This window comes from Genypterus blacodes, unplaced genomic scaffold (assembly GCF_046128005.1).
Source record: "Genypterus blacodes isolate CSIRO-AG114 ecotype Tasmania unplaced genomic scaffold, CSIRO-AGI_Gbla_v1 ptg000058l_1, whole genome shotgun sequence".
Lineage (NCBI taxonomy): Eukaryota > Metazoa > Chordata > Actinopteri > Ophidiiformes > Ophidiidae > Genypterus > Genypterus blacodes.
The window spans coordinates 7328255-7353797 of NW_027466870.1; the positions used below are offsets into that span (position 1 = coordinate 7328255).

A 25543-nucleotide genomic window follows, 5' to 3' on the forward strand; every position below is an offset into this window, starting at 1 on the left:
AGCACACAAACAGAGGAAGGAGAGAGGCAGCAGCAGCATGTTCCATCTCTGATTCATTCTAAATACTTGTTAGTCCATGTTTAACATCAAACACCGGCTGTTAATCAATAGTGTTAAACTATTTAACATTTCTCTTTCTGCTTTTCCCTGCTGCTCCTGCTGTGATCCAGGAGTCTGCTGATGTTTACACACTCTGAGTCAGATGTGTGTGTATTAACCATCATGTTTGCTTCAGGTGTATCCGACTCTCCTCTTACTGTATCTTGTTGTTCTCTTTTCAGGTCAAATCAGTTCAAGCCTCTGAGTCTAAAGTCAATTTTACTTTCTGTGTCATTTGGCTTTAATCTTTCACTTGAAGAAGCTGCACTATAAAAACATCTTTGCTTTACAGGGCAACATATTTCTGCAAAAAGTCTAATCAAACACTGATTGTGACTTAAATACGGATCATTCCTGATTTTCAGAGATTGAGAACGTTCAATGTATATTTTTTCAAAATAAAAGTACCCGTGGAGAATCTTTTATTCTAGCGATTTTTCTTGTTTTCTTCATCTTCAATCACTTGATCCGAGGAGGTTAATGTAAATAAAAGGAAGGTATGGTTGTTTTATTGACACGTGCGTTTCTTCCTCCTCCTCCTCATAACCATCTCATGCTAAATTTTAATACACTGTTAGAAATAAATAAATAGAAGCAGCTGCCCTTTTTCATTTACAACTTCCACTTTTTGCAGCGTATTTTCCCTTCGGATGCATTATGAGTCCCTCTCTCTCTCTCTCCCTCTCTCTCTCTCTCGCCTGTGTGCGCTCCGAGCTTTCACGGGTACAGCGCCACAGTCACCTCATTACTCCTCGGTGATCTCCGCCTTCTGCTCCCCATCCCTCCCTCCCTCCCTCCACTCCACTCCACTCCACTCCATCCCTCCCTCCCTCCTCCCGTCGCTCCCATAGCCAGCCTCCCTACATCCATAGGGTTTCTTCCAGGAAGCGCGTCGTCCAGTCGGATGCTCTGCTGGAATGCATGGCAGAGAGACCATCCTTTTTGTCCATGACTGAGCGGGGGGGCCGGTGGGGCGGGGGGGCAGACATGGCTTCTAAGGAGATCGCCGCCACTGCTTTCATCGCTGTGAGCAGAGACATTACAGGTGGGTACGAACAGACTCTTTCTTTCTGCTCCTTTATACAATCACACCTCTCTCTCTCTTTTCCTCTCTCTTCCTCTTGCGGGGAAACGAGTGCGTGCGTTCGGCTTTGGTGACGCTTCTCCACCGCGCGTCTTTGCCCGGAGGATGCGACCGAGCAGACGCAGTGGCTTTGGTTGTCACAAGCAACAACCTTTTATAACAACGACCCCGATCTGGAGCTTTTCTCCTCCTGAATGAGTGATCTGTGGGCGGACATTGTAAAGAGGACCGTGCAGGGGGGCAGATAGCAGCCGCTTTAAATCAGCCCCCCCGCCCCCCCCACCCCCGGGGAGGATCAGGTAATAAAAAGCCCAGCCTTAGGCCAGGGAGGGAAAGGGGCGTTGTGGAAATGTCGGCGTGGACTCGTGGGTCTGATTTCCCCCCCGCGACCATTCTGGGTTTTACGTTTATTATTTTCTTTATCTGAACCGAAGGCGCTGGGCATTTTTTCATTGTTTTTCTGCAGCGTAACCAACCAGAGCGGGCTGTAGTGACCGTGTGTATGTGCGTGCGTTTGCGTGTTTGTGTGTGAAAGTGAAACACACACACACACACACACACACACACACACACACACACAGAGAGAGCGAGAGATAGAGACAGAGGTAAAGAGAGAGAGAGAGATGCCACCGTCCATCTCTTGCCAACAAAAACGCAGAAATCCTACCAGGATGCACAGATATTGGTTCATTTTCTCAAACAGAGCTTCCACATGTCAGATATCATCTCCATGCTCAGGCACATAACAAGATACACACACTCCACACACACACACACACACATGCTCAGGGTAGCAGGGATGCTGCTGTGTTAATTACTCCTAATGGCTCTATTAAGAGCTGTGATGATTAATCCGGTGGAATCCCTGCCTCTCCACTCAGTCACCTGCAGGGCTCTGCTCCTCCTCCTGCCCTGCCACCGCTGACTGACAGCAGAGGAGAATCAGGCCACCGTGGCCCAGGTGGCCTGCGGGGCCCGGACAAGGTCATCTGAAAGAGAGAAGGGAGAGATCATCATCGTCATCATCATCATCATCATCATCATCATCATCAGATCAGTCTTTTGCCTGTGTCACCATGACGGCTCGACTCATCCTAACTGTCCATCTGGCGCTCATAAGTCTCACAGACAACTTATTATGTCCACTGATGCAGAGATAATTAATGAAAGCGTGAGTGGAACCCATTACCTGCCCTGTGGGATTACATACAGACCTACATACGGCATACATCGGGGGTTTTGTTGCGGCATAATATCCTAAAATATGGATAAATCTATTCTGCAATTACTTACCATGGCGACTGTATCTTTGCTAGTGTCAAATCCCTGGGTTGTAGCTTTTGTATTGATTTATCTATGGACGCATTTGCTGTGTTGGTGTGCCTCCACAGTCATGGAGGGGCTGAATTGTGCGATCCTGCCTGCTCCTGAGCGCCTGCGTGTGCCGTGTGTAGTCGTTACCTGTGAGTGAGACATTTCCTCCGGCTCAGGGAGGTTATCTAGACAAGTCAGGGGGTCACAAATCTGACAGCCCAGCTCTTTGACGCACACTCCTCTCTGTGAATAATAGATAGTGATGCACAAACGTGTCACACCACTTTCTTGTAAGGAAGACACGAAGACACTGAAGCACTTTGTTAACCGTTTAAATGCTTTTCTACAGAACAAGCTGTAATTTACTATCGCATACATCACTCCGAGCCTTTCCTCTGTAGAAAAACATCCCATTTCATCAGCGTTGTAGTGAAAGGAAAGCAAAGTGCATGTTTCATCCGGACTTCCCACTGGAGACCAGTGTAAGTGTGCCCGTCAGGCAACACGGAGCTCTTCTGCTGTGGCAAATTTCATCATTTTGTCATTTAAAACTAACTTGCAAATACACAATCAGGAGTGTGTGTGTACCGAGCCAGCACACATTGGGAAAACTGTATTTCAAATGTCATTGGCAAGTCTGCTTAAGCAACGCACGCGCCTGGTGGATGGCGCTCTGTCCACCCAAAGGTCAGCATTGTTTACAGCTCAGTTCTGATTTCCACAAACCTGATTTATGAAGCGATCTCATCATTAACTCCACCCCAGCCTCTGCGTACGTTTCAGCCCATTCAACACAAATTATGAATAATTACAAACCATTTTCCCAAAGCGTACAAAGTGTTTTGGAGTTGTAAGTTTAGTTATTTAATCTTCCTGGCAGCCTTTTTAATTTCTTACATTTCAGCGCTGTGTTAATTCCAATTTGCAGGGAGTGGAAACGTGCTTGAGATAATCGCTCACTCCACAGAAACCACTGGCTGCCCGGAAAACAGGAGCTGTAAATCACAACACTGTGCTTTGCGTCTCTGCTGTTACATGAGATGAAACATGACAAACTGTGGTGGAGTCTTTAAAAGGGGAGGAAGAGGAGGAGGAGGAGGAGGAGGAGGAGTGTCCTGTTTGTACGCAGGTTTGTCTAACATTATTTATGATGGTTTTCATCCACAGAAAGCATCAGAAAGATCATCGAGAGGACATCCATCAAGTTTATACGTGGCATTAAGCTCGACGCGAAAAATGGCAAAACCGAGGACAGAGTGTTGGTGAGTTAATGGTCTCCACCCATTCGCTGAGGTCGCTGATGGACTATGCTGATGAGCCGTGTGTTGCTGAATCACTGCAGCTCCACCATTTAACAGAGTGAAGGTCTTTGATTTTGCGGTCACTTACGAACTGCCCCTCCGCCGTGTGTGTGTTTTGGGAAGGCGGGTAGACGCCTGCTGGAGCCGCTGTTGGATTCCTGAGCTCCTGTGTGTCTGTGAGTCAGACGGCGGAGGCCCAGCAGCTCCCTGCCTTTGATTCTGGGGTGGTTTCATTTGGGAATATGGGGCAGAGATATAAAAACTCTATTTGAGTAAAAGATTCCCTGCCAGATATGTGGACAGAATCTGGGCCAATGAGCTCCAGCACTATGGATCCAGGCGTTAGACAGGTCCCTGGCTCTGTGCCTGCAGGGAAAAACATCCTGAATGCAGTCAAATGAATGAAAACACACCTGATGTTCCAGAGCACACACACACACACACATCGTTCGTCCCTCATGTCTGTGTGAGAAAGACCGAGCCTAATTCTATTCCCAGTCTAACTGCGATGGAACCAGTGTAGCGTTTCTATTCTGTTTCCAGACTCGCCTCGCCCCGCCTGCCTTCCCCCCATGAGCCAATGAGCTTTTATCCCCGTCCCAGCTTTGGCAGAGCCCGGCTTCCATTCGGTGGACGCTCTAATGATTAATCCTGTTGTGAGAATGGGGAAATTAGTGGAGCTTCTGCACGTACGGCCTTTGATACTTATAGACTTTGATATGTTTATCTCCCATAAATATCTTTGCAATCATCACTGGCCAATACGCCTCTCATTTGCTGCTGCTTCTTTAAAGCTCAGCAGCCGAGGTCTCACTCCTGCTGGGTGTGTGTGTGTGTGTGTGTGTGTGTGTGAAGATGGAAAAAATAAGAGTTTGATCAGACACGCCGGGTTAGGCTGTTGTGGAGAATCGATTGTTAAATGTGCTACGGTTTCATATTTCACAGGAAGATCAGGCTCAGGTTGGAAGTAATGAGTTTGACGGGGCGCGGCCAGTTTCAGGTCGTGATTAGTGAAAATCAAGTTGTGCTCTGTCTTTGCACCTTCATCATACTAATTACCGTGTTGAGAAGCTTTAGTCACCCCGAGGTGTCACACAGGAGGAGATTAGAATATCTGTCCTGTACCAGCACTCATGTTTCATTATACTACTATGATATGTGAGGTCTCACTTTGATGTGAAATACTTTGATATGGTCGTCTCTCTCGCCCTCTCTCTCTCTTCTGCTACGTCCGTGTGATTTACTCCTATTAAGTCACACACACACACACACACTCTCGCAGTCTTTGAACTTACACACACACACACACGCACCCCAACTCTTCACTGTAATGTGATACAATCTGGTCTTTTTAATCAACTCATTCAGACACTTTTTGAAGTGACATGCAGATCCTCCCATCTCTCTCTCTCTCTCCCTCCCTCTCTCTATCTTGCTATCTAGCTATCTATCTCCCAGACACACACACACACACGCTTACACATTTCTAGTAACTTCCTTCCCGACGCCTCCCTTACTGTGTGGTTGTAGAGGCTGTCAGTGTGTGTGTGTGTGTGTCAGTGACAGGCCTGTGTCAAGTTCCTCTCTCTCTCAACAAATGCAACAGCAGTGGGAGTGCCGCAATTTAATTACTGTTTTTTATTGGAGAGAGCGAGAGAGATAGAGAGATACAGTAGATAGATAGATAGAGAGAGAGAGAGAGAGAGAGAGAGAGATGGGAGGGCCTGAGGGGGGAGGGGGTGTTGGTCCAGAGGGAGTGCTTTAGCAGGACCATCTGAGAGAATGGAGTAAATGATTGGAAGCGACGGTGCAGAAGAGAAGAGAGAAGGAGCAGAGGGTTGCACTCAGGGGGAGGGGGAGGGGGAGGGCAGCGAAATGCCACAATTTTTGTTTGTCAGGTGCAGGAAGTGACTTTTTACTGATATTCCCGGCTCATGAACAAGAATGGGGAGCAGAACTGAACCCCGACACCAGCGTGACAGCCACTGTTCCAGGTGTAGAAGGAGAGAATGCTGCGTGCGCTCGTTCAGACGGAGCTGCAGGAAGTCTTTCAAACCGCCGGCCGTGTCTCAGATCTAAAACCCAGCTTTGTGTGTTTTGCCCTGAAAATGATGCTGCACACCTCACACTTCTCAGAGAACAAATGAGCCGGGGATACGAACACGACTTTGGCATCCTGACCCAGCTGGCTGAAACATTCCAGGCTTTTGGAACACATTCCAAACACACACACACACACCTTCTGCCTACATCCACACTTTGACCTGGATTGTAGAGAAAGACACATTTTACTCCTGGGCTGTGTGTGTGTGTGTGTGTGTGTGTGTGTGTGTGTGTGTGTGCTGGACTGATCCCCAACCACTGTGTGTCTAAAATTAGACGCATGAGCCATTTTCCATGTCCATTGTGTGTGGCGTTGCAGATGAAGACTTAATGCTCATAAAACTACATTCTGTATTTATGAGCATGTGATTAAAACAACATGCCCTGATTTTTACAGCGTCTACAGCGAGACTACTTGTCTCTGCCATAGAAGGCTTTTACCTTGATCAATAGATGAATATGGAAAGGACTTCTCATTTCACTCTCAACATTACCATGGTAACTCACAGGACCATTTTCTCCTGGCGCGGAGCCAGATTGTGCTGTGAACTTTTCCTCAATCTTGATTGAATTTGCTTCATGGTCTTCCTTAGGTCCTCACAACATGGCGGCTGTATTTCCTGGCGCCAAAGGTTCCAGCTAAGGTACTTCTCCCCGTCTCCCGTTACAGGATGACGCCTCGCTCTCTCTTATCTCCACTAACTTCTTTATGTTCATCAACTCTACCGTTAAAACAGGTAGAAACCACGTTTAACTTCCTGGAGATCCGAGCTCTGAATTCCCACCCAGACAACCAGGTGAGTTTTAATAATCGCATTGAACTCCCTTGTTTCTGTTATCGATCGTCTGCACAGCGGTGTAATGGGATGATGACGTTACGTGTTTGAGTCCAGCTGAAGCTTCTTCTGTGAGCCTCTTCCTCGTCTCTCCTCTTGATGGTAACGGATCGCGTGTTTCCATGCAGATTATCATCGACACGGACAAGTCCAGCTTCTCCCTGAGGTTTGAGTCCCGGGAGCATCTCAGCCATGTGGTCAGCCATATTAATTTTGCGCTGTCTCGAATATTCAACAACTCCATTTTTGCGTAAGTCTTCCTGTTTTACATCACAGCCACGTTTCAGTGTCTGGAGACTGGATCACAGACTTTAACGGGGACGGGATTGGCTTTTTAATAACAAAGTTCAAGAGTTTGACCAGCATCACCTCAGAACAGAAGCTCAGTCTTTAGGAGCCTAAAAAGAAAAAGCACCTAAAACCGCCTGTTTTCACTCAGTGTGCACAGCAGCTAAGTAGAGTAGATATGTTTTGGAAGCACAGGTTTGATAATAGTCCCATAAATGGACGTTTCTCTTAATCTTACGTCCCCTTTAAAGAAGCCTGACCTTCATTCATTCATCCTCCTCCTCCTCCTCCTCCTCCTCATATTGTTTTTATTTATATTCCCACCCTTGCAGCCCCTCCATCTGCCACTCAGACAGCGACCTTTCTGAGGGCAGCAGGAAATACTCGCCCAGCTCTGAGACCTCGGTGGAAACCCAGCGAGCCTGCGGTAAAGAAACGCTCCGCTGTCTAACGGGAATACTTCAATACACGCACACTCAAACAGGAAGTGCCGCACTCCACTTATACTTACCCAGATGCTTGTCACTCACATAAAGGAGTGATTATGTGGACAGATATGTGCTATTTCCTCTCTGAATGAAGCAGCTGTTTGTATTATCTCTCCTGTTTCTCTCTCTCAGGAGGATTCTCAGAGACCTACGCCGCTCTGTGTGACTACAATGGCATCAGCTGCAAGGAGGAAGTGCAGTGGGTAAGAGCTGTGGGACTGTGACTGTGCTGATGCCAGCGCTTTGTGCTGTGTGTGCCGTGTGTTACGCACGGCTCTGCGCACTAGATTGGGCTCATCTGTCGTAGCAAACAGGCTCATGGGTCGTCTTGTTCCTAGGACGTGGACACGATCTATCATTCCCAGGACAACCGAGAGTTTAATCTGCTGGACTTCAGTCATCTGGAGAGCAGGTGAGGCTTAAAAAGAGAGAATCAGAGTTCTAGTGTAGGAACTCAGCAGGGTTAAATTAAGATTCGTTCCATTTTTCTGTGTTTCTCAGGGATTTGGCGGTGATCGTGGCGTCCATGGCGTACAACACGTGGTTCACCAAACTCTACTGCAAAGACCTGCGCATCGTAAGTAGTCAAGCTTCACCTGAGAGGCTTTGAGCAGGAAAAGCAGGCGGGATATTCAGTGAGTGGGCGCTTCCTTTGTCTCAGGGGTCAGAGGTCACAGAGCAGGTCCTGCATACGGTCAGCAAGTCGTCCAGCCTGGAGGAGATCACCCTGGAGAACGCCGGGCTGAAATCGTGAGTTTTACTTCCTCTTGTCTTCGCCTCTTTACCCGTCACGTCTTCGTCTGATCATAACTGTGTACGCTCGTTACAGAGACTTCCCTCAGAAGATGTCCGCCGCTCTGTCAGAGAACCCAGCGTCTGTCATCCACTCGCTCAACCTGGCACACAACTCGCTGGACAACCAAGGTATCGCTATCCAAGCGTGGAGCGCTGCAGGTTTCCTTATCTTGTTGTTGTCGTTTCATTGTTCAGGTCTCTTTAACCGCGACCTCAAAGGATGTTTGCAGGAGCGGAGGCGTGTTATTGAATTTTAGAATAACTGGACAAAGAGAGAGAGAGAGAAAGAGAGAACAAAGACTCCAGGCGGAAACTATAATGTGGTGAAACAGCTGAAGAGAGATGTCTGAATAAAATCACACTTTTACGAGTTTTTCCTCCTCCGAATGACAAGAAATGAGTTTTTATAAACGAGGCACCTGCACAAACCATCTGCTGCTCCTTGTACTTTGATTCCATCAGTCACGAGTTATAACTTTTTGAAGAAGTCACCAACCTGATTCCAACACTTCCCTCCTCCTCCTCCTCCTCCTCCTCCTCCTCCTCTCGTCTCTCTTGTCTGAATTACGCAGGCGTGTCCAACTTGATCCAGCAGGTGTGTCGGCTGAGTAAAGGACTGCGTCTCCTCAACCTCTCCAAGACCTCGCTCACCTCTAAAGGTTTGGCCTCCTCCACCTCCTCCTCCTCCTCCTCCTCCTCTTCCTTTCATGCTCTCTCTAACGCTCAATAAAGTCCTCAGCTGCTCCCAGACCTCCATTACAGCTGAACATCAAAAGGCCAAGACGAGTCTGTGTTTCCATATTTTGCTCCTGCTCTGACAGCGAGGTGACTTATGATCTCCCCAGGCAGCGTTGCCCCATGTTACTGTCTCATCTTACCTGATCCCCAGCGGAGAATTTAAATATTACATTAAAGCCGTCTGATGCTTTGCACCGGTTCACATTACTCCCACTGATATCTGCAGCATATGTGTATGAATAATGTAGGGACACAAAATGTTTGAGAGCGTTTCTCTCTCTTCTCTTTTAATATTGAACAACCCTGTCTCCTCTCTCTCCTCGCTCCCCTCGCCCCCTCCTCCTCCTCCCCCCCCCCGTCTCTCTCTCAGGAGTGGTGTCTCTCTCTCAGGCTCTGTGCTCCAGCGATGAATACTCCAACTCTCTGCTGCACCTGGACCTGAGCAAGAACCCCGGGGTGCTCTCAGGGGAGGACGCCTCGGTCAGTGAACGCAGCACAACACACCCGCTGCTCCATTTAACGCTGCTCCTCCTCCTCTTCCTCCTCCCCTCACACACACAGCTTAGCGCCATTCTCTCTCTCTTTCCCTTTTGTGTCTGCAGAACTTGTACCTCTTCTTGTCTCAGCCCAACTGCCTGGTCCATTTGGATCTGTCGGGCACAGACTGCTGCGTTGACTCGGTTAGTAGTCGTTGTTGTGGGATAAGCACATTTTAATTTGCATTGTTATAAGAAAGTGCATCTATCTGCAATCTCTCCGCCCAGAATAACCGCGTCCACCCTGTGTGTGTGTGTGTGTGTGTGTGTGTGTGTGTGTGTGTGTGTGTGTGTGTGTGTGTGTGTGTTTTGCAGCTATTTGGGGCTCTTCTGAGGGGGTGTTGTGCTGATCTTTCCTTTTTGAATCTTTCCAAAAACTCTTTCTCTCACAGGTTAGTCCTGTCTTCAACATTATCTCATTAATCTCCGCCCTGGCACAGATTTCCTCCTCCATCCTTCCATCCGTCCCTCCACCCTCTTCCTTCTTCCTCTTTGCCTTTTCATTGAATTTGACAGAAATGAGCTTTTGTGTGAATGGACGTTGCGTTTCCTCTCTGTGGGCGTGTCTCCTGTCGCTTCAAACACGTCTGCATAGATAAGACTCATGAATACTTCAGGCCGGTCATCTATCATTTGACCTCTCTCTCTCTCTCTCTCCCTCTCTCTCTCTCTCTCTCTCTCTCTCCCTCTCTTAACCAGCGCAATTATTCCCTCCATTTATCATTCCGTGTCAGTCCTCCACACACTTGGCTCTCATATTCACCCGCCGTGTCAACACTGTAACTTCATCTACTCTCCTGTGTCTGGTCTCATCCCAGCCCAGCTCTCTCTTCTCTCTCTCCTCTCTGATGTCGCCTCTCTTTAACGTTTCCATGCTTTTATCCAATAGAAGAGTGAAGGATACACTGCCGCTCTTTCGTCAGTTCTTCAGCTCGGCCTTCAGCCTCACTCACGTCAGCCTGGCCTCTATGAAGCTGCCCCCCGATGTGCTACGGTACTTTAACACTTCTTCTTCTCTCTCTCTCTCTCCAAATCTGCTCGCATGTACAGTCAAATTCCTCTACATCCCGGGAAGCTGGCGTGACCTCTTGTTAATCATTTATCTTCTCCCCGTCTCCGCAGGGCTCTTCTAACGGGATTAACCTCCAATCCTCACATTAACGATCTTCACCTGGACATCAGCGGCTGTGAGGTAACACACAGTTTTGAATTGAGGTTAAAGAGAGAGCAAAGTTATCGGGAAATTCCATTTTCTTCCTACTTATCCTGAGTGGCAGAGGCCCTCAGGCTGTTCTGACTGACCTACATGTTAGAATTTACATGTTAATGATGTGTCGCTAATTATCATTGTTTAAGAGAAATGAGATCAGGTTGAGCTTCAAAGTGCCGGCTTCATACGTGTGCATGTTGGTTTGCCCTCATGTTCCCCCTCTCTCTCTCTCTCTCTCTCTCTCTCTCTCTCTCTCTCTTTGTTCGCCCCAGCTGAGGTCTGCAGGTGCTGCTGTCATCCAGGAGCTCTTCCCCCGAGTTTCCTCTATCGCCACTCTAGATATCTCTGACAACGGTATGACATCACTCCTCCTCTTGACCTTGACTGTCTTCTCCTAATGGATCATACATCGTTCAGCTATGTGCGTCTGTGTGTGTGTGTGTGTTGACAGGCCTTGATGCAGACTTGCTCACAGTCCTCCCTGCCCTCTCCAGACATCCCTCCCTCAAACACCTCCATTTGGGAAAGAACTTCAACATCAAAAACAGGTGCTGCTGTCTCTCACTCTCACCCCGTCACTCGTTCTGTCTCTCGCTCCGTCTCTCGCTATTTGTGCGTTTGAGTGTGCAATCACAAACGCACACGCACTGTGCACAGCGTGCGCCCGATGGAATATAGGCGTCTGCACTTGTGCGTATGATTTCTTTTTCCGATTTCCCGAGCTCCACGTCGCTCTGCCGGCAAGCAGCAGGAAATGGCTCGTGCCAGAACCTCCAGTCTCATCTCGTCTTTGTCTCCCCGGTGTGTATCTGCAGGGTTCTGGATGAAGTCCTGCAGAAGCTGGTCCATCTCATGCAGGAGGAGGAGTGTGTGAGTAATAACACCTCACAGGTCTGCAGGCATAAACACAGACTGAACAGTGAGCTCACACTGTTTTCACACAATGACAAATCGTCGTCACAATACCAAATCAGATTCTCAGCTTTAGTTTCAAAACTGCTTCGATTACAGCGTGGAGTTAAACATTGATGATCTAGTGGCAGCTACTCTGGATTCCTGGACACACACACAGAAACACACACACACACACACACACAGCTTTATGTTTCTCAGCACACACATCACTATGTCATTAATTATTAGTGTTTCGCTGTTACTGTTGCCGGCAAAAAGTCTCTCTAACAACACAGGTAGTGTAAATAATTCAAACCTACACCATGTCGAGTCACGCAGGCAACATCGCTGTGCAGTAAATCTCCTCAAGACAGTTTATCCTCCCGTGCAAAGTCCTGTGTTCTCCTTTCACGCCAATTTTCTGTCGTCCCCCAACCTTATTTATTCATAAATGTGCACACACACACACTCACAGACACACACACACACCCTCTACCTCAGGGCTTCCCAAACTTTTCCATAAGGCCCCCTATCTACCATTAGGTTCCAGCCAAGGTCCCTCCATATGCAAGACATGTTATCAAACACAGCGACTATAGGTTACTACAACACAATTAAAAATAGAGAAATGAACCGTGTGAAAGAAAATGATTTTATTGTTATTGGTGCAGTGATAATTACATTTGAAATTCCTTCCATTATTAATGGGAAGGATGGGCCTCATGGCAACAATCAACACTGGCATTGCAGATAAACAACATGATATCAAACGATCAGATAATAAAACAAACATTTATAATTTGGATCGGTCAATTACATTTGACTCCCGGTCTCACCCCCGAAACGATGTGATGCGTCTAACATCCAACAGAGAGAAAACATTTAGAGAGTGTTAATGAAAATAAGCTCAGATCTGGAATGAGATAATAAGAATCCAAAGCACCAATCAATCCTTTGACTCCTTCACTGTGACCTCAGCCTCATTTCTCTTTATAAACCATGAAGTTCAGAGAGAAATGTTCACTTCCACTTCCACCTCCTGTCCCCCACCAGGCCCTGCAGTCCTTGTCCCTGTCTGACTCGCGGCTGCGTTCTCGGGGCACCGTGCTCGTCAACGCGCTCGGCAGCAACACCTGCCTGAGAAAAGTGGACCTGAGCGGAAACAACATGGACGACATCGGAGCCAAGATGCTGAGCAAAGCCCTGCAGATCAACACCACGCTCAGGTGGGGGAGGGTGGCGTGAAGAAAAGAGAAGGGAGGGGGTTGATGTCTTGTTTTTGGAGCGGATTGTGTTGTGATATGGAGGTTTGGATGAAGTTTGTCCTCTTTGCCTTGCAGGAGCGTGACGTGGGATCGCAACAACACCTCAGCATCAGGGTTGCTTGACGTTGCTCGTGCGCTTGAACAGTAAGAACGTCGAATTATTGTGAATAGTAAGACTTAGATTAGTCTAGAAACACTGCTGTGCTGAGCCTCATATCCTCCATCTGACCCATCAGAGGGACTAGGATGGGCTGGACAGGGAATCACCACAAAGGCCCTTGAAGCCGGCCGCATTTCTATAGAAGCCCCTATACTAAGAACACTTAAAGATACTTAGGTAAAATCATAATTCTGAGATAAAATGGTGAAATTATGAAACACAAAGTGGAAATTATGACAAAAAGAGTTATAATTTCCTCTTTTTATCTCATAATCTGGATCTGCCTCTGGATTCCGATGGAAATTGAATGGAATTGCCAATATTGGGTTAAGTGAACAACACAGTGCATAAATACAGTATATTTGTTACAGATACTGGAGGCCTTTTCTATCCACAGCCTGTCTGTAAGTAAGTAAGAGGATCTCTATTGGATTCAAACTATTTGGGGAAACTCTGATGTAATTTTCCTCCATGTTGGAATGCTTAGCAGCGTTTAATGTCATTTGTAACGTGAACCAAGCAAATTGTTCCATTCCGCCTTTGCTATCTAAAATAGTCCAGACTTCCCTTCAGGCTCAGGATGACACGGCGGCAGAGATCAGAGTCTTACCCGCTCATCTGCTAGCAGCAGGATATTTGAGGACGAGCTGTCCAATGAGGATATTAACCCTAACTAAACCTTGGATCTCTAACCCACTTTATGTCTCCTTTCAGTCTGTTTCCTTTCTGCTGCAGTAACTCAGTCCTTCCTCTTCCCTTTTCCTCCTCCATCCTTCCTTCTTTCCTCTTCTGCTCCCCCTCCCCTCCCCTCTCTCAGTAATTTCACCCTGCAGTACATGCCCCTGCCCCTAAGTGACATCACGCAGGCGTATCGCAGCGCCCCCGAGAGGACAGAGCAGGCGCTGACCAAGGTTGTCTTCAGTCCGACCGCTGTCACTGGTTTGCCATAGAATGTTTGCAGTGATGTTGGACCTCACGTTAGATCTTTATTAGAAACGAGAGCCGAGAGCCGAGCAAACATTTCATATCAGGCTAGGAAATCTGCAGAAACAGTCATTTTTACTTTGCTATAAGAATCAATACAGCTCCATAATATATATTGGCAGTGTCTGATTCACATAATGAATTAACGAGCAGAAATGTAAGACGTGACTCTGGCTTGACTCTCCCTTTGATGTCTTCAGACAGATCTCTGCTCTCTCTTCTCTCCGTCTCATTGCAACAACCTGCCTGTGGTGTCGTCACCTCCATCTCTCCCATCTGTCCTTGTCACATTCTGCGGCCCATCAGTGTATTATATCAGGGCTGTGAAGTGACTCCCGGCTCTCTCTCTCTCTCTCTCTCTCTGATCCAGATCCAGCGCGCTCTGGTGAGGAACAACCAGACCCAGCGCTTCTCTCAGCGCCAGGCTCTGCGTCTGCACCAGGGCCTGGTCACCAGCACTGCAGAACAGGTATACGCATGCTCGCCATACTACATATGTGTTTGTTGCCCCACACTTACTCCTCCTGCCTGTTTCCAAGGTGATGGAGCGTCTGTGTGTGCGAGTCCAGCAGCAGGTGTCGGCGCTGCGAGGTGCTGTGGAGATGGAGGAGCTGCAAGCTGCTAAACAAGTGCTAAAGGAGGCCAGGAACTCCCGCGCTGTGAGTGATGTGCAAACGTATTCACATATGCACTGTGTGAAGGAGACGCATGGGAGTGTTTGCAGTTCTGTCATACCAGATTGTGACTTCAGATATTCTGTCTGACACTCCAAGCTGTACCCGTCACTGTGTGAGCTGGCTCATGTGCTGTCTGTGGACGGGCCGGTGAGGCAGAGACTGGACTCTCTGGCTGGGGAACTTGCCAAAGCTGCAGACAAGGAGCTACAGGTGCTTCTAATCACTTCTGTTCACACTGCCATCCATAAAAGGCGATTAGGTTATTAATCATTGGCATCCTTTGCAGGTTATCCTGGACTCAATGGTGTCTCTCTGCCGGGAGCTGTGTCCTCTATCTTCTTCTGCGGCAGAGAGATTGAGTCCTCCGCTCTCATCCGTCTCCGAGCGCGTCTCCATCCCTCGCTCCGCCATCCGCACGGCTCTGATGGAAAGAGCAGCGCAGGACATTCACCGAGCCTTGGAGTAAGACAGACACATGGGGAAGACAGAGTCTGAATTTGATAAGTAGATTTGAATTTGCTCTTGCTCTGATCTAATCATCTCCTCATCTCACTCTCCCTCTTACTCCTCTCAGAGAAGTTAAACTTTCTGTGGTCTCCTATCTCACCAACTCCATCGTCGACCAAATCCTGCAGGAGCTCTACGCCACCCATAAGACGCTGGTAAGTACAAAGCTTTGTGCTGTGAAAGTGACAGGATGAGTCAGAATGTGTCAAGGTGTGTCTGTGTCAGACCCGTCAGGTGTCTCACCTTAAACGCTGGGAGGGGACGTGTGAAGATGGAACAGCCTGGAGGTCGCACAGACACAGAGACTCTCTGGACATCACTGATGAGGAGCTGTGCACCAGCATTGTGAGTGCAGACTGCAGGATGTGTGTGCGTGCTGTTTGTGTCACTGTGATTCCGTGTGTCTGTTTGGTTTTGTCCCTCTTGTGATGATCGCTTGTCTTTTACGCCAAAGGACTAAAGAACTAAATAAGAAACTACTTCACTCAGAAGTGTCCAGGCTAAGAAGGACATTGGTCCCAAATTGCTTGCTTAAATTTTCACATTTTTAAGTAGTAAAGATGATAGAAATGAGAGTGTGAGGCCGCCGCTGCTGCAGCCGTGCATTCATAACACAAACACACACTTTACCTTATGGTGAGTCTGTCAGAGGAAGCTCAGGCAGTGTCCCAGCATGGACTCCCTGGTGGAGGAGCTCATACTTACTGCTCAGCCTGTCAGAGTCGCTTTAATCACGGCCATCTTTGTTCTTTAGTCCTGTTTGATTATGATTCATAAATAATTCTGAGTTCAGATAAACAGGAGTTTTGTTTCTCTTTGTACAAAAAGAAACATGTGTATTTATAAAACTGTGGTCCAAACATTTCGGCAGTGTCAAGTGAAGTCACAGTGTGAAATCACTTGGCAGTTGCTAACATATCGTCCCATTATGGTGGAAACAAAAGACGCCACAGCAAAGCTTCAGCTGACACCTGTGAAGCATCTGTTCAGTTAATACTTGGCCCATATGAGAGAATCCACAAACACTCCCACATACCGGCCGCACTGAAACCTTAACAACACTCTCACAGCAGCTCGGTGATCCAAACACACACTCTCCATATTCCAGCCAAATAACACAAACTGGAAGATTGTCTTAAAATGCAATATGTGACAAACGTCTACCATCCAAACATCTCATCAGTATTAAAAACATGTTAGTCTAACCGAGCGAGGTGTTTTTGATAGGTGTGGGGTCTTATGTTGCAGACAGACAGACAGGTGTTCATGTAAGGTCCATGTAAGTCCATGAAAAAACATATTAAACTTCATATTTGAGCATCAGATACTCTTTGAATGACACCTCTGATATGTAGCTGGTGTAATATAAACTCTACTGACCAGCAGCAAGATCTTCCTCTATTAGACTCTGACCCCTCAGGCGTCCATGGACAGAGTTCTGCTTCATCATGTTCCTCCTCCAAAATGTGTTGTCTTGTCTCATCTTTTCTCTTCTTTTTATGATGCATGGTTGATTCATTATTCATGGCTGCATGCTGGTGGTGAAGCAGCAGAAAAGCACCGACGGCTCCACAACCGCTCCATTTTGCTTTTGTCTTCTGGCATTTCAAACGTTACAGTGACTCTCCTGACGGGAACGCCACAGATAAAGGTCAAACCTTCAAAGCTCCTAAATCTCCCCCTTGATGAGACATTTTGGCTTTGTCTTGTGGCATTTAAAAACATTACACCAATTGATTTGATGCAGGCGCTGTATCAAAAAGTCACAATTTCTTTTCTGGCGGTTATTCCCACTATAAGCCCGGCTAACAGGAAGAGCTGTAATTGGCCACAGGGAGTGTCGGCATCATTTGCAGTAGATCTGTCGTTACTCTTTTCTGTCCCTCAGCATTTGGACATCTTTCTCTTCCTTCCAGGACACTATAGCCATTAAAAAGCGCAGCTCGAGAACAAGACGGATCCGGCCTGTTTCCACCAGGCTGAGTGAGTACTCTTATCCTCTCTCTCCTGTCCAGCTCTGACCCCATCCTGTCTCCATTAGTGTTTTTTCTGCTCTCTTTTCTCTCTCTCTCCCTCTTCCTCTCCTAGAAGTCTGTTAATGGCTGCTTCAATGTGGCCTGGGCCAACTTTCAGTCAGGCTCTATCACAGCTGTCGTTGATTGTTTTAAATGTGACACAATATGTCTTTGAAATGGAGATAATGGCGCTCTGTTCTTTCCACGCTCTCTGCACCTTCTCGCTGTCTTTCTTCCCTTCCTAACCTCTAATCCCCTCACGGCGTCTCGCTGTCAGGCCTGTGCGATGACTCCAGCTCCTCCCCGCCGCCCTCCGTGCCGTCTTACTCCTCGCCGCTATCTCGCTCTGCATCTTGGGAGGGTCTGTCAGAGTTGCCTACTCAGGGTCTGCCGCTCCATCACGTGACCCGGGTTCGTCCCAGGCCTCCGCGGAGACACAAGGGAGGACACATCCCTGCTGAGACAGTAAGACGGGTTTGATCTTGGATAGAGAATCACTGAGATCATGCAAAGTGTCTGTTCACGTCCGGATACTCAGGTCCCCTGGCAGTCACTTCCTTCTTTGTCAGATTGAATCCATTCAAAGTGGATCCCTGAAGCTGCGTTACGCCGTCTCACCGAAGCGGCTCTAATCCATTTGTATTATTGCATGCAGAACATTTACAAATGAAACACACAGCAAGTGAGCTGGCCTGTCTAAGGATAATTGTGTTTGTGTGTGCAGCATTGCAGTGAAAATGGAGGAATCAGCCCTCTGGATGATGGACTCCCAGATTTTTACACCAAAAGAGTTCTCCCTGATAGGTAAGAGTTATCTCTCCTCTTCATCCCTGTGCTTCTGTAATTGCCTGTCCAAAACCAGACTGATTGTCTTCATTTCCTGCTGCTGTGTATAAGGAGATAACAATATTTAAAGGACCATCCCTGAGAGTTTTTAAAGACAAATTATCTGCGCTTTACACTATTACAGTTTTTCAAAAGCTTACAATAACTTTTTTAATTGAGTTACGACCTTCCGAGCAGCCTGTGATCTCCGTTGGTTCCTGTAAGCTTTGAAAGCAGCGTGCACGGACCGAAGCTGGCCTGAGATACATAATCCATCACACTGAGCATTTTGTCACCTTTATTCCTTTGTCAAAGTTATTGATGCGCGGTAATTCAGCTGTAGAGGCTTGACAGCACTCCAGGGCTTTCTTGCTGTGTTCAAGGACAATCCGACATCTAAGACCTGACAGTCGGCTTTTTAAATGTAAGAAATCATGTTGGTTTATTGTTTCCCTTCTGGGTTGATTTCCCACAACATAGCTCACAAATGAGTGGACTTATCTCAGAGCCCACTGCTTTTCAGCTGCTGACTCCTCAATCTGCTTTTCTGAGGCGTTCTTGAATGCAACGGCTTTTTCTAAATGGCCCCGGCTGCACTACCAGGCAACAATAAGTGACATTGACAAAAGGATAAAGGTGATGAAATGGCTGCTGATGAAATGCCTAAAGTGTCTCAGGCAAGTTTCTCATCTGTGCACATTGATTTTCTGGGAGCCAGTGTTTGCCTGAAGTGAAGGAAATCAACATCAAATCTTGGTGTGCCTTAGGAAAAAGACAGAAGTGATGAAGAAAAGCAAAACCTATCAAAATGTAGCTTTGGGGTATTACAGAAAACGATGATGATGATGATAAAATGATATGTGTAAGGCTGTATAATACAATTCATAGTGGAAATAAGAAGTAAAATAAGAAGGTTGATACTGAAACAAATTAATTTAATAACAGAATCTACTACTACATCTCAACAACGATCACAAAGACAAGAAAAGACAAATTAGTTACAACATAGAAAGTAGATTCCCATCTGTGCTCATTGTGGTTGGCAGGGGAAACTGGACTGAACTGGACTTACATGAATGGAATACTGAGGTAATAGTTGACCAGGAAACAGAGAGGCTGGAAAGATGGAATGTTCTGACAGTAATGAAGCAGATCGGAGCAGGGAGCTGTGGTCACATGATGGTGTTTGTCTTTGGAGCTGAGCTGCTTTGGTGAGATGAAAGCAGTAGCAGTGGGCTGTGTGGTCAGCTGGAGTCAGCTGGCTCAGGAGTGGACTCATCCTGGACTCTATACGCTGACTCACTGGCTGTTTGACTCAGATCTTAGACATGTTTATCATCTCAAAGGGCGAGGACAGGAGGATGGCTGTGGTTGCACAAGCGCTTCACCAACACTGTTCTATAGCATTCAAGATGACATCATAGTGTTTTTCTGGAATTTTTGCGATTGTCAAAATAATCATCACAACAACAACAACACTTTACTTTCACCTGAACCTTAGGTCAACCTTCAAAACAAACAAACCCTTCACCCAGTCCATCACTGAGGACTGAACTTTGTTCCTCTTTGTTGAGAGCATCTGGGTGATCGGTTTGTTGGTGACAGTGTTTCATGGATCAAATGCATCTAAAATCATCGGGCCAGAAAGAATCAGTGTTGAGTTAACGTATGTGTGTGTGATGAACTTGTTTGTCTCGTGTTAATATGCCGTTGAATGGAGTTTTATCTTCTATATGTCATCAGTGATGTAAAGCCGGTGGAGTTTACAGGAAGCAGGTGTGCTGTGTTTGTGCAGCAGCAACCCTGTCACATAGCTGCTGGGAGCGGCGGGCTGTGAAAAAATAAGGAAGCAAATTAGCCGAGAGATTCAAGCAAGATAGCGTGACGAGTGCAGCTTTTAATGAGAATGTGGTTATTAAGGAAGTCAATAAGCCAAACAGCGATGGTAGAAGCCTTTCACATTCGGTGGCACTCTGACAAGAGTCTCAGCTGTGCTTAGACTTTACTGGAGCTCTGGAGAGTCTTTGTTATAATACTGACTTATCCAAAAGTAACAACAAACTTACTGTGCAAACAAGTATTTTCAAAGCTCAGAATCTTATTAATCTATGCTGATCGCTCCAGACTGCAGAAGATTTCCAATGTGCTGTTTGATTACAATAACAACAATGACCAGAAGATGACACTGGCCTCTGGTGTGTGTTCATGACGTCGCCCTAATGAGGACCTAAGTGTGTCTTAGTGTGCATGTGAGAGTGAAAACACAAAGATAAAGGCTCCACTACCACTGAGGCGAAAAGACACTACTTCGCTATGGCTATATGCATTATGGCTTCAGATGAATTGTTTAATATGTTTAAGGCTCAGAGCTGTAAAATGATTGTCGGTATGTTGAATCTGGTGATGTTGCATTATGGTTACGTAATGTTAATTAAAGGTGTAGATGCTGGCAGAATGCGTGATCGGAATGTGATACAATCTGACCCAAGCTGTGATCGGCCCTCTGTCACACATAGAGAAAAGGTCTTGCTCTGCTTTCTTGTGGGTTTAACCCCTAACCACATGTTTCCCACCCGTCCCTGTTCTTTTTCTTGCTGCTACGGGAGCAGCGAGTTTAGATGCAGCACAAACACTTGACACGGTCACCGGCTGCTGGAGCTGAAGAGAATATTGCCGTTCCCTTCCACAAATGTTGAATAAATCCACTTCATAAGTTCACTACCAAGAGTAGTAACCTAGCAACATAGACAGTGTGTTTGTACCAGGGGCAAAGTGGGCCGGTTATGAATCGTTGTAACAAATGTAATGGCACTCATGCGTGGACGTAATGATGACTTGTGTGCAATCCTCTCTCATTTCTTTCAGTCAACTATCCTCTCTGCACAAAGCTCACTCCCTGAGGAGGAAGAAGAGGAGGAACGTGCTGGCCATCTTCGGTTTCCGTAAAAACCGCAACCAAACGCTGTCCAGTCAGGTGGCAGAGTCTGAGGAGGAGATGTTTGGAGACGGGTGTCACACCGTGGCTACAGCTCCCACTGGGTTCGTGTGTGTGTGAGTGTGTGTGTGTGTTACCTTTCCACACTGCAGTCGTGCGAAGACTCATTATTCTTAAGAAAGCAATGGCCTTCAACACACACATGCACACACACACACACGTCTTGGTGATGCAGCAGCTCTCACAAACGTCTCACTCTTCATACTTGAGTATTTCATTTTACAATCTACAGCTTTTCATGCCTTTTAGGCCTTTTCGCCTCCATCTTCTCTTTGTTGACACATCACATTGCTGCTACACGCTTCCAAAGCACGGGCAGGCTGATACCAGTGTGTGTACACAGATGTACATGACAGCTGCCGCCTCACATTCTGCGTCCAACAGAGTCAGCCAAGTGATTATACAGGAACACGTGGCATGTCAGATACAGACTGTGAGAGCACGATACCTCATCTCTGCCAGAATACTGATACTTTCTATTCACACCGAGTCACTGATCGTGTCTGTCTAATGTTGTTTGATCGTCTCCCGACCTCAGCACGGCCACAGAGAATGTATACACGCTTCTGCAGCCTCCCAGGTCTGTCACCAGAGCTGGATCTCCTGGTGAGGGGGCTGATGGGAAAATGAATGATCTCCAGGGGTTGAACGCGCTGGTGTTGAGCCCGCCGCCAGTGCAGGGCCTCCCTCACCCGTGCATGGGCGGAGCCAAACACCCCTTTTATGCTCCCAAAGAGGTAAATCTGTCAGACAGAGTGTAAGTACTGTGACGTACAGAAGTGTCACATCATCCTTTGCTTCTTTTTGTTTGATTCTGACAGAAGTCTGAGGTGGACGTGGTGATCGACCCCCCGGTAGACACAGACAGGTACTGGGCGGAGGACAAGCATAGGACAGACGGGAGGCAGACCGACCGGCACGCAGAGAGGCCGACCAACCAGCCGCGCTTAGATGAAAGGCTGCCGGAGAGAACTTTTGGAGAGACAAGGACGCCCGGGTACTGGACTGAGAGTAGACATCCAGAGAGACACCTGGACAAACAGTGGACGGTTGATAGACACACGCAGCGGCAGATTGATAGAAAGATGGAGAGGCAGTGGATGGGAGGCAGGCAGCTAGACAGGTCGTGGTCAGAATGTAGACCTGTCGACATGCCGCTTGATAACCAGTGGACCGAGAGCAGACATCCAGGCAGAAAGACGGAGAGACAAATCCCCGGGCTTCATTTGGCTCAAAGGCCGCTGCCTCCGTACCCAGCAGACAGGACGCCTTCGCCAAAGCAGGAGACAGATGTCCTGAGAAGCCCCGAGGCGTCCATCGGAGACTGGCATCAGTATCAGTACGACGCTCTGGGGGAGAGATACGCGTGTGCCGAAGCTGTCGGAGGAGCGATAGAGGGATGGAGGAGCGCAGGAGGAGGAGGAGGAGGAGGAGGAGGAGGAAGAGCTGCTCCCCCTGCGTCTAAACCCGACCCCCCGCCGCAAAGCAGCAAACCCAGCCTGTCCAAGTTGAGGCAGAGGCATCGGCAAGAGAGCTCAGACACGATACCAGGTACTGCGCCTCCGCTTCATCAAAGAGCTTCACGCTGTGCCCGCCGCCATGTTCGACTTCTCTTTAAACTTTTTAATTAACTCGCCAAAATACAAACCACGAACCTTCATTAACAGCAAAGGCGTCTTTTAAATCTGTAGGTGTGGAGGAGGAAGGAGATGCAGAGAGGGATGCTGGGAAGGTGGAAAGGAGAGAAAGAGAGAAAGGAAGAGATTCTGACGGTCAACCTCCTCCAATTCCAGAGAAGGTTTCATTTTACGTTTAACAGCTCAGTCTTTAGAGCACATTTCAGCTTTTCCTTGTGGTTTAATAATGTTTCCTGTCGCGATCTGATCTCCAGCCAAAGACGTCCTCACATGTGACTTTTCCAAAAGAATCATCCAACTTACCTCCTCCGCCTCCGCCGCCTCCTGCTCACAGACCCATGCATGGATTACCAGACAGAGCTGCAAGTCAAGGTACTCAAACAGGAAGTACACCAGTAGAACCACACCCTTAAACTTAACTGCAGGGATGAGGGATGTTACTGTTAAGAGTTTGTATTGATTAAGAGAATATTAATCGACTAGCCAGGTTGTGTGTTATATATTATAGATCTGCTCTCTTCAGACCGACATGTGAAGGTCCAGACAGAGTTAGCAGAAGAAGTGTAGGCCAATCAACGAGGCTACAACAGTATTTTGCATTATTTTTAAAATGTTGTTGAACTATAAAGATAAATACAACAGAACTACACTGTGTCAGGTATTTGTTTAGCAATATTAGAAAGTTTTCTTTTATTTGTACTTGTACTCATTTAAAAAATAAATAAATAAAATAATAAATATAAAATAAAAATAAAAATAAAAATAAAAAAAATAAAAAAAAATGTAAATATGAAAATAAAAATAAAAATAAAAATAAAAATAAAAATAAAAATAGCTATTTATGCTTATCTGACTGGTACCACCAGCTACGCCTAAGCCTAAGAGTTCAGAACTCTAAAAGAACACTTTTAGAAGCTGCATCTGTAACTGCATACTGCTGAGTCAGCATCAGCTCAGCTACACATAGTACCTGCATGTTTTCAACCGTATTTGTCAATGAAACGTGAGCCTGTCTGTGCGTGTCTTTGTATCTACTCGATCAATATCTATCCTAGGATATATGGAGAAATAGCTGAAAATGCTTACAAAAGCTCTCTCTTGCAATGTTAAAGATAGAAAAAATACTGCATCTGGATCCTGAAGCAGATCTGTGTACAGGAAGGGAAATGAGGTTTGTGCCTTCATCTGTAGCTGCTCAGTGGGTTCATTCCAGTCTATCTGTGACACTACAGCCTCTAAGAAACCCAAGGAAAACAGTCACCACAAACCATCCAGACTTTAAAAGGGGACATAGATTTGTTTACTTTGCATTATATATGGGTCCTTTACTGACCTTTGTTGACCATTCCACAAATTCATTTATTTATTCATTCTCCATAGCCTCTGATCCTTTGGAGCCTATTCCAGCGGTCATGAGGCCAGAGGCAGGGGACATTCAAGATAATTGCAAAATAGAAAATAAGAACATGAGAATCTGTACACAAACTGATATTCAGACAATCACTGTATATTGATTGATGTTACTGTGTGTTGCCCAGGTGATGAAGGACTGCGACCTCAGGCACCAGTGAAACCACAGAGGAACAGAAAGGCTATGTCCTGTGACACAGGTATGCATCTTCATCATCATCTATCATCCATTTATGAACTATATAACCATAGATTTTCACTTAACCAATGGTGTGGAATATTCTTGTGTGTCTTGTTGATTCTCTGGTGTGTAAGCTGTCTGTTCCTAACTGTTAATCTGTGTTTCTTGTCCTCACTGAACTCAGGCACTGACAGGGAAAGCCCTAATAACCTTGAGAAGCCCCCAAATCGCAAACCCCCCGTGAAAAAACCTAGAGTACCCCAAAACAGAAATAAGTCCCTGGATTTGTCTGGTACATGTCTCTCTGTTTCCTTATATATGTGTGTGTATAGATGTCCTGTCTGTCTGTTAGACCATTGATGTGGGTTTGTGTGCGTGTGTGATTTTGTGTGTGTCTGTGTAGAGGTTCTTCCAGGATGATGTCATAGATCTTGTGATGTCTTGTTCATTCTCCACACTGGACAGAATAACATACTGTATATGGAAATAGATACTGTATATATATACTGTGTTTTGTTCTTTTTCCACCATCAGACAGTTGTCATTGGTAACATGGATCTGATGATCTGATGATCAGCAGTAGTAAGTGTGGTCAGTAATGTGCCTTGTGTCCTCCTTACAGACAGCCTCAGCTCAGCACCTGGTCACAGCGAGCTGTTGTGATGGCTGAGGAATTCAACCGCCACTGGCCGGCTGCAGCGTTGTCCTGGCAACTGTGGAGCATTCCAGCCAGTGGGGAAAGGAGGGAATATAGGAAGTGGAAGGACGTACGAGTACAACGTGACAGACTTCATGAAGAATCATTCGTCCTTAATGTGTTTCTGTCTTTGCTTTCCTCTCACATGAATCTAAACCCGCTCACCTCTTCTGTGGCTTCAGTATCTGAACAGTATTTGCTACTTTGGAAAACCCAAATCCTCATCGTCTTTTGTGCTGCGAAGCCGACGGACGGGGCCGAGTGCTTGTTGAGCGTTGTGGCTTTGCTAGACACGAGAAAATGTCTTTACTAGAATGTTGTTTGTACATTTGCAATGCATTTTGGACTGCTGACACAGCTAACTGCCTTGGTTCACACTTGAAAATGAGTTGCTTCTTATTCTATGAAACTTGATAATTTATATCTAGTTTTACTTTCAGCAACTGAAAGTAAATATATTTTATAGAAAACAAATATTATGTATGAGCACCCTCACAGTATGAA

General features: G+C 46.6%; 1 protein-coding gene across 1 annotated transcript; it reads left to right on the forward strand.

The window, feature by feature from the left end:
- Nucleotides 1-1086: 1086 nt before the first annotated feature.
- Nucleotides 1087-25543, forward strand: LOC143002884 (capping protein, Arp2/3 and myosin-I linker protein 3-like). Its single transcript, XM_076153272.1, has 40 exons — nt 1087-1144; nt 3665-3759; nt 6495-6545; nt 6639-6698; nt 6866-6987; nt 7358-7452; nt 7646-7716; nt 7852-7925; nt 8015-8090; nt 8175-8263; nt 8343-8437; nt 8881-8967; nt 9417-9526; nt 9649-9726; nt 9898-9974; nt 10472-10576; nt 10705-10774; nt 11065-11146; nt 11244-11340; nt 11608-11662; nt 12740-12912; nt 13027-13095; nt 13929-14022; nt 14466-14564; nt 14635-14754; nt 14869-14982; nt 15059-15234; nt 15347-15434; nt 15505-15624; nt 17196-17262; nt 17572-17759; nt 18019-18098; nt 20985-21158; nt 21653-21851; nt 21936-22665; nt 22806-22912; nt 23006-23123; nt 24290-24361; nt 24527-24634; nt 24965-25543. Exons 1-40 carry the CDS (start codon nt 1087-1089, stop codon nt 25003-25005), a joined length of 4584 nt encoding a protein of 1527 aa, XP_076009387.1. The 3' UTR covers nt 25006-25543.

What these genes read in the sequence shown, in the direction of transcription:
- LOC143002884 (XM_076153272.1), top strand. Translation starts at nt 1,087, where the DNA reads ATGGCTTCTAAGGAGATCGCCGCCACTGCTTTCATCGCTGTGAGCAGA. An exon ending in ACTGCAAAGACCTGCGCATC is followed by an intron (nt 8,091 to 8,174) that starts GTAAGTAGTCAA and finishes CCTTTGTCTCAG; the next exon opens with GGGTCAGAGGTCACAGAGCA. An exon ending in GCCTGTTTCCACCAGGCTGA is followed by an intron (nt 17,263 to 17,571) that starts GTGAGTACTCTT and finishes TCTCGCTGTCAG; the next exon opens with GCCTGTGCGATGACTCCAGC.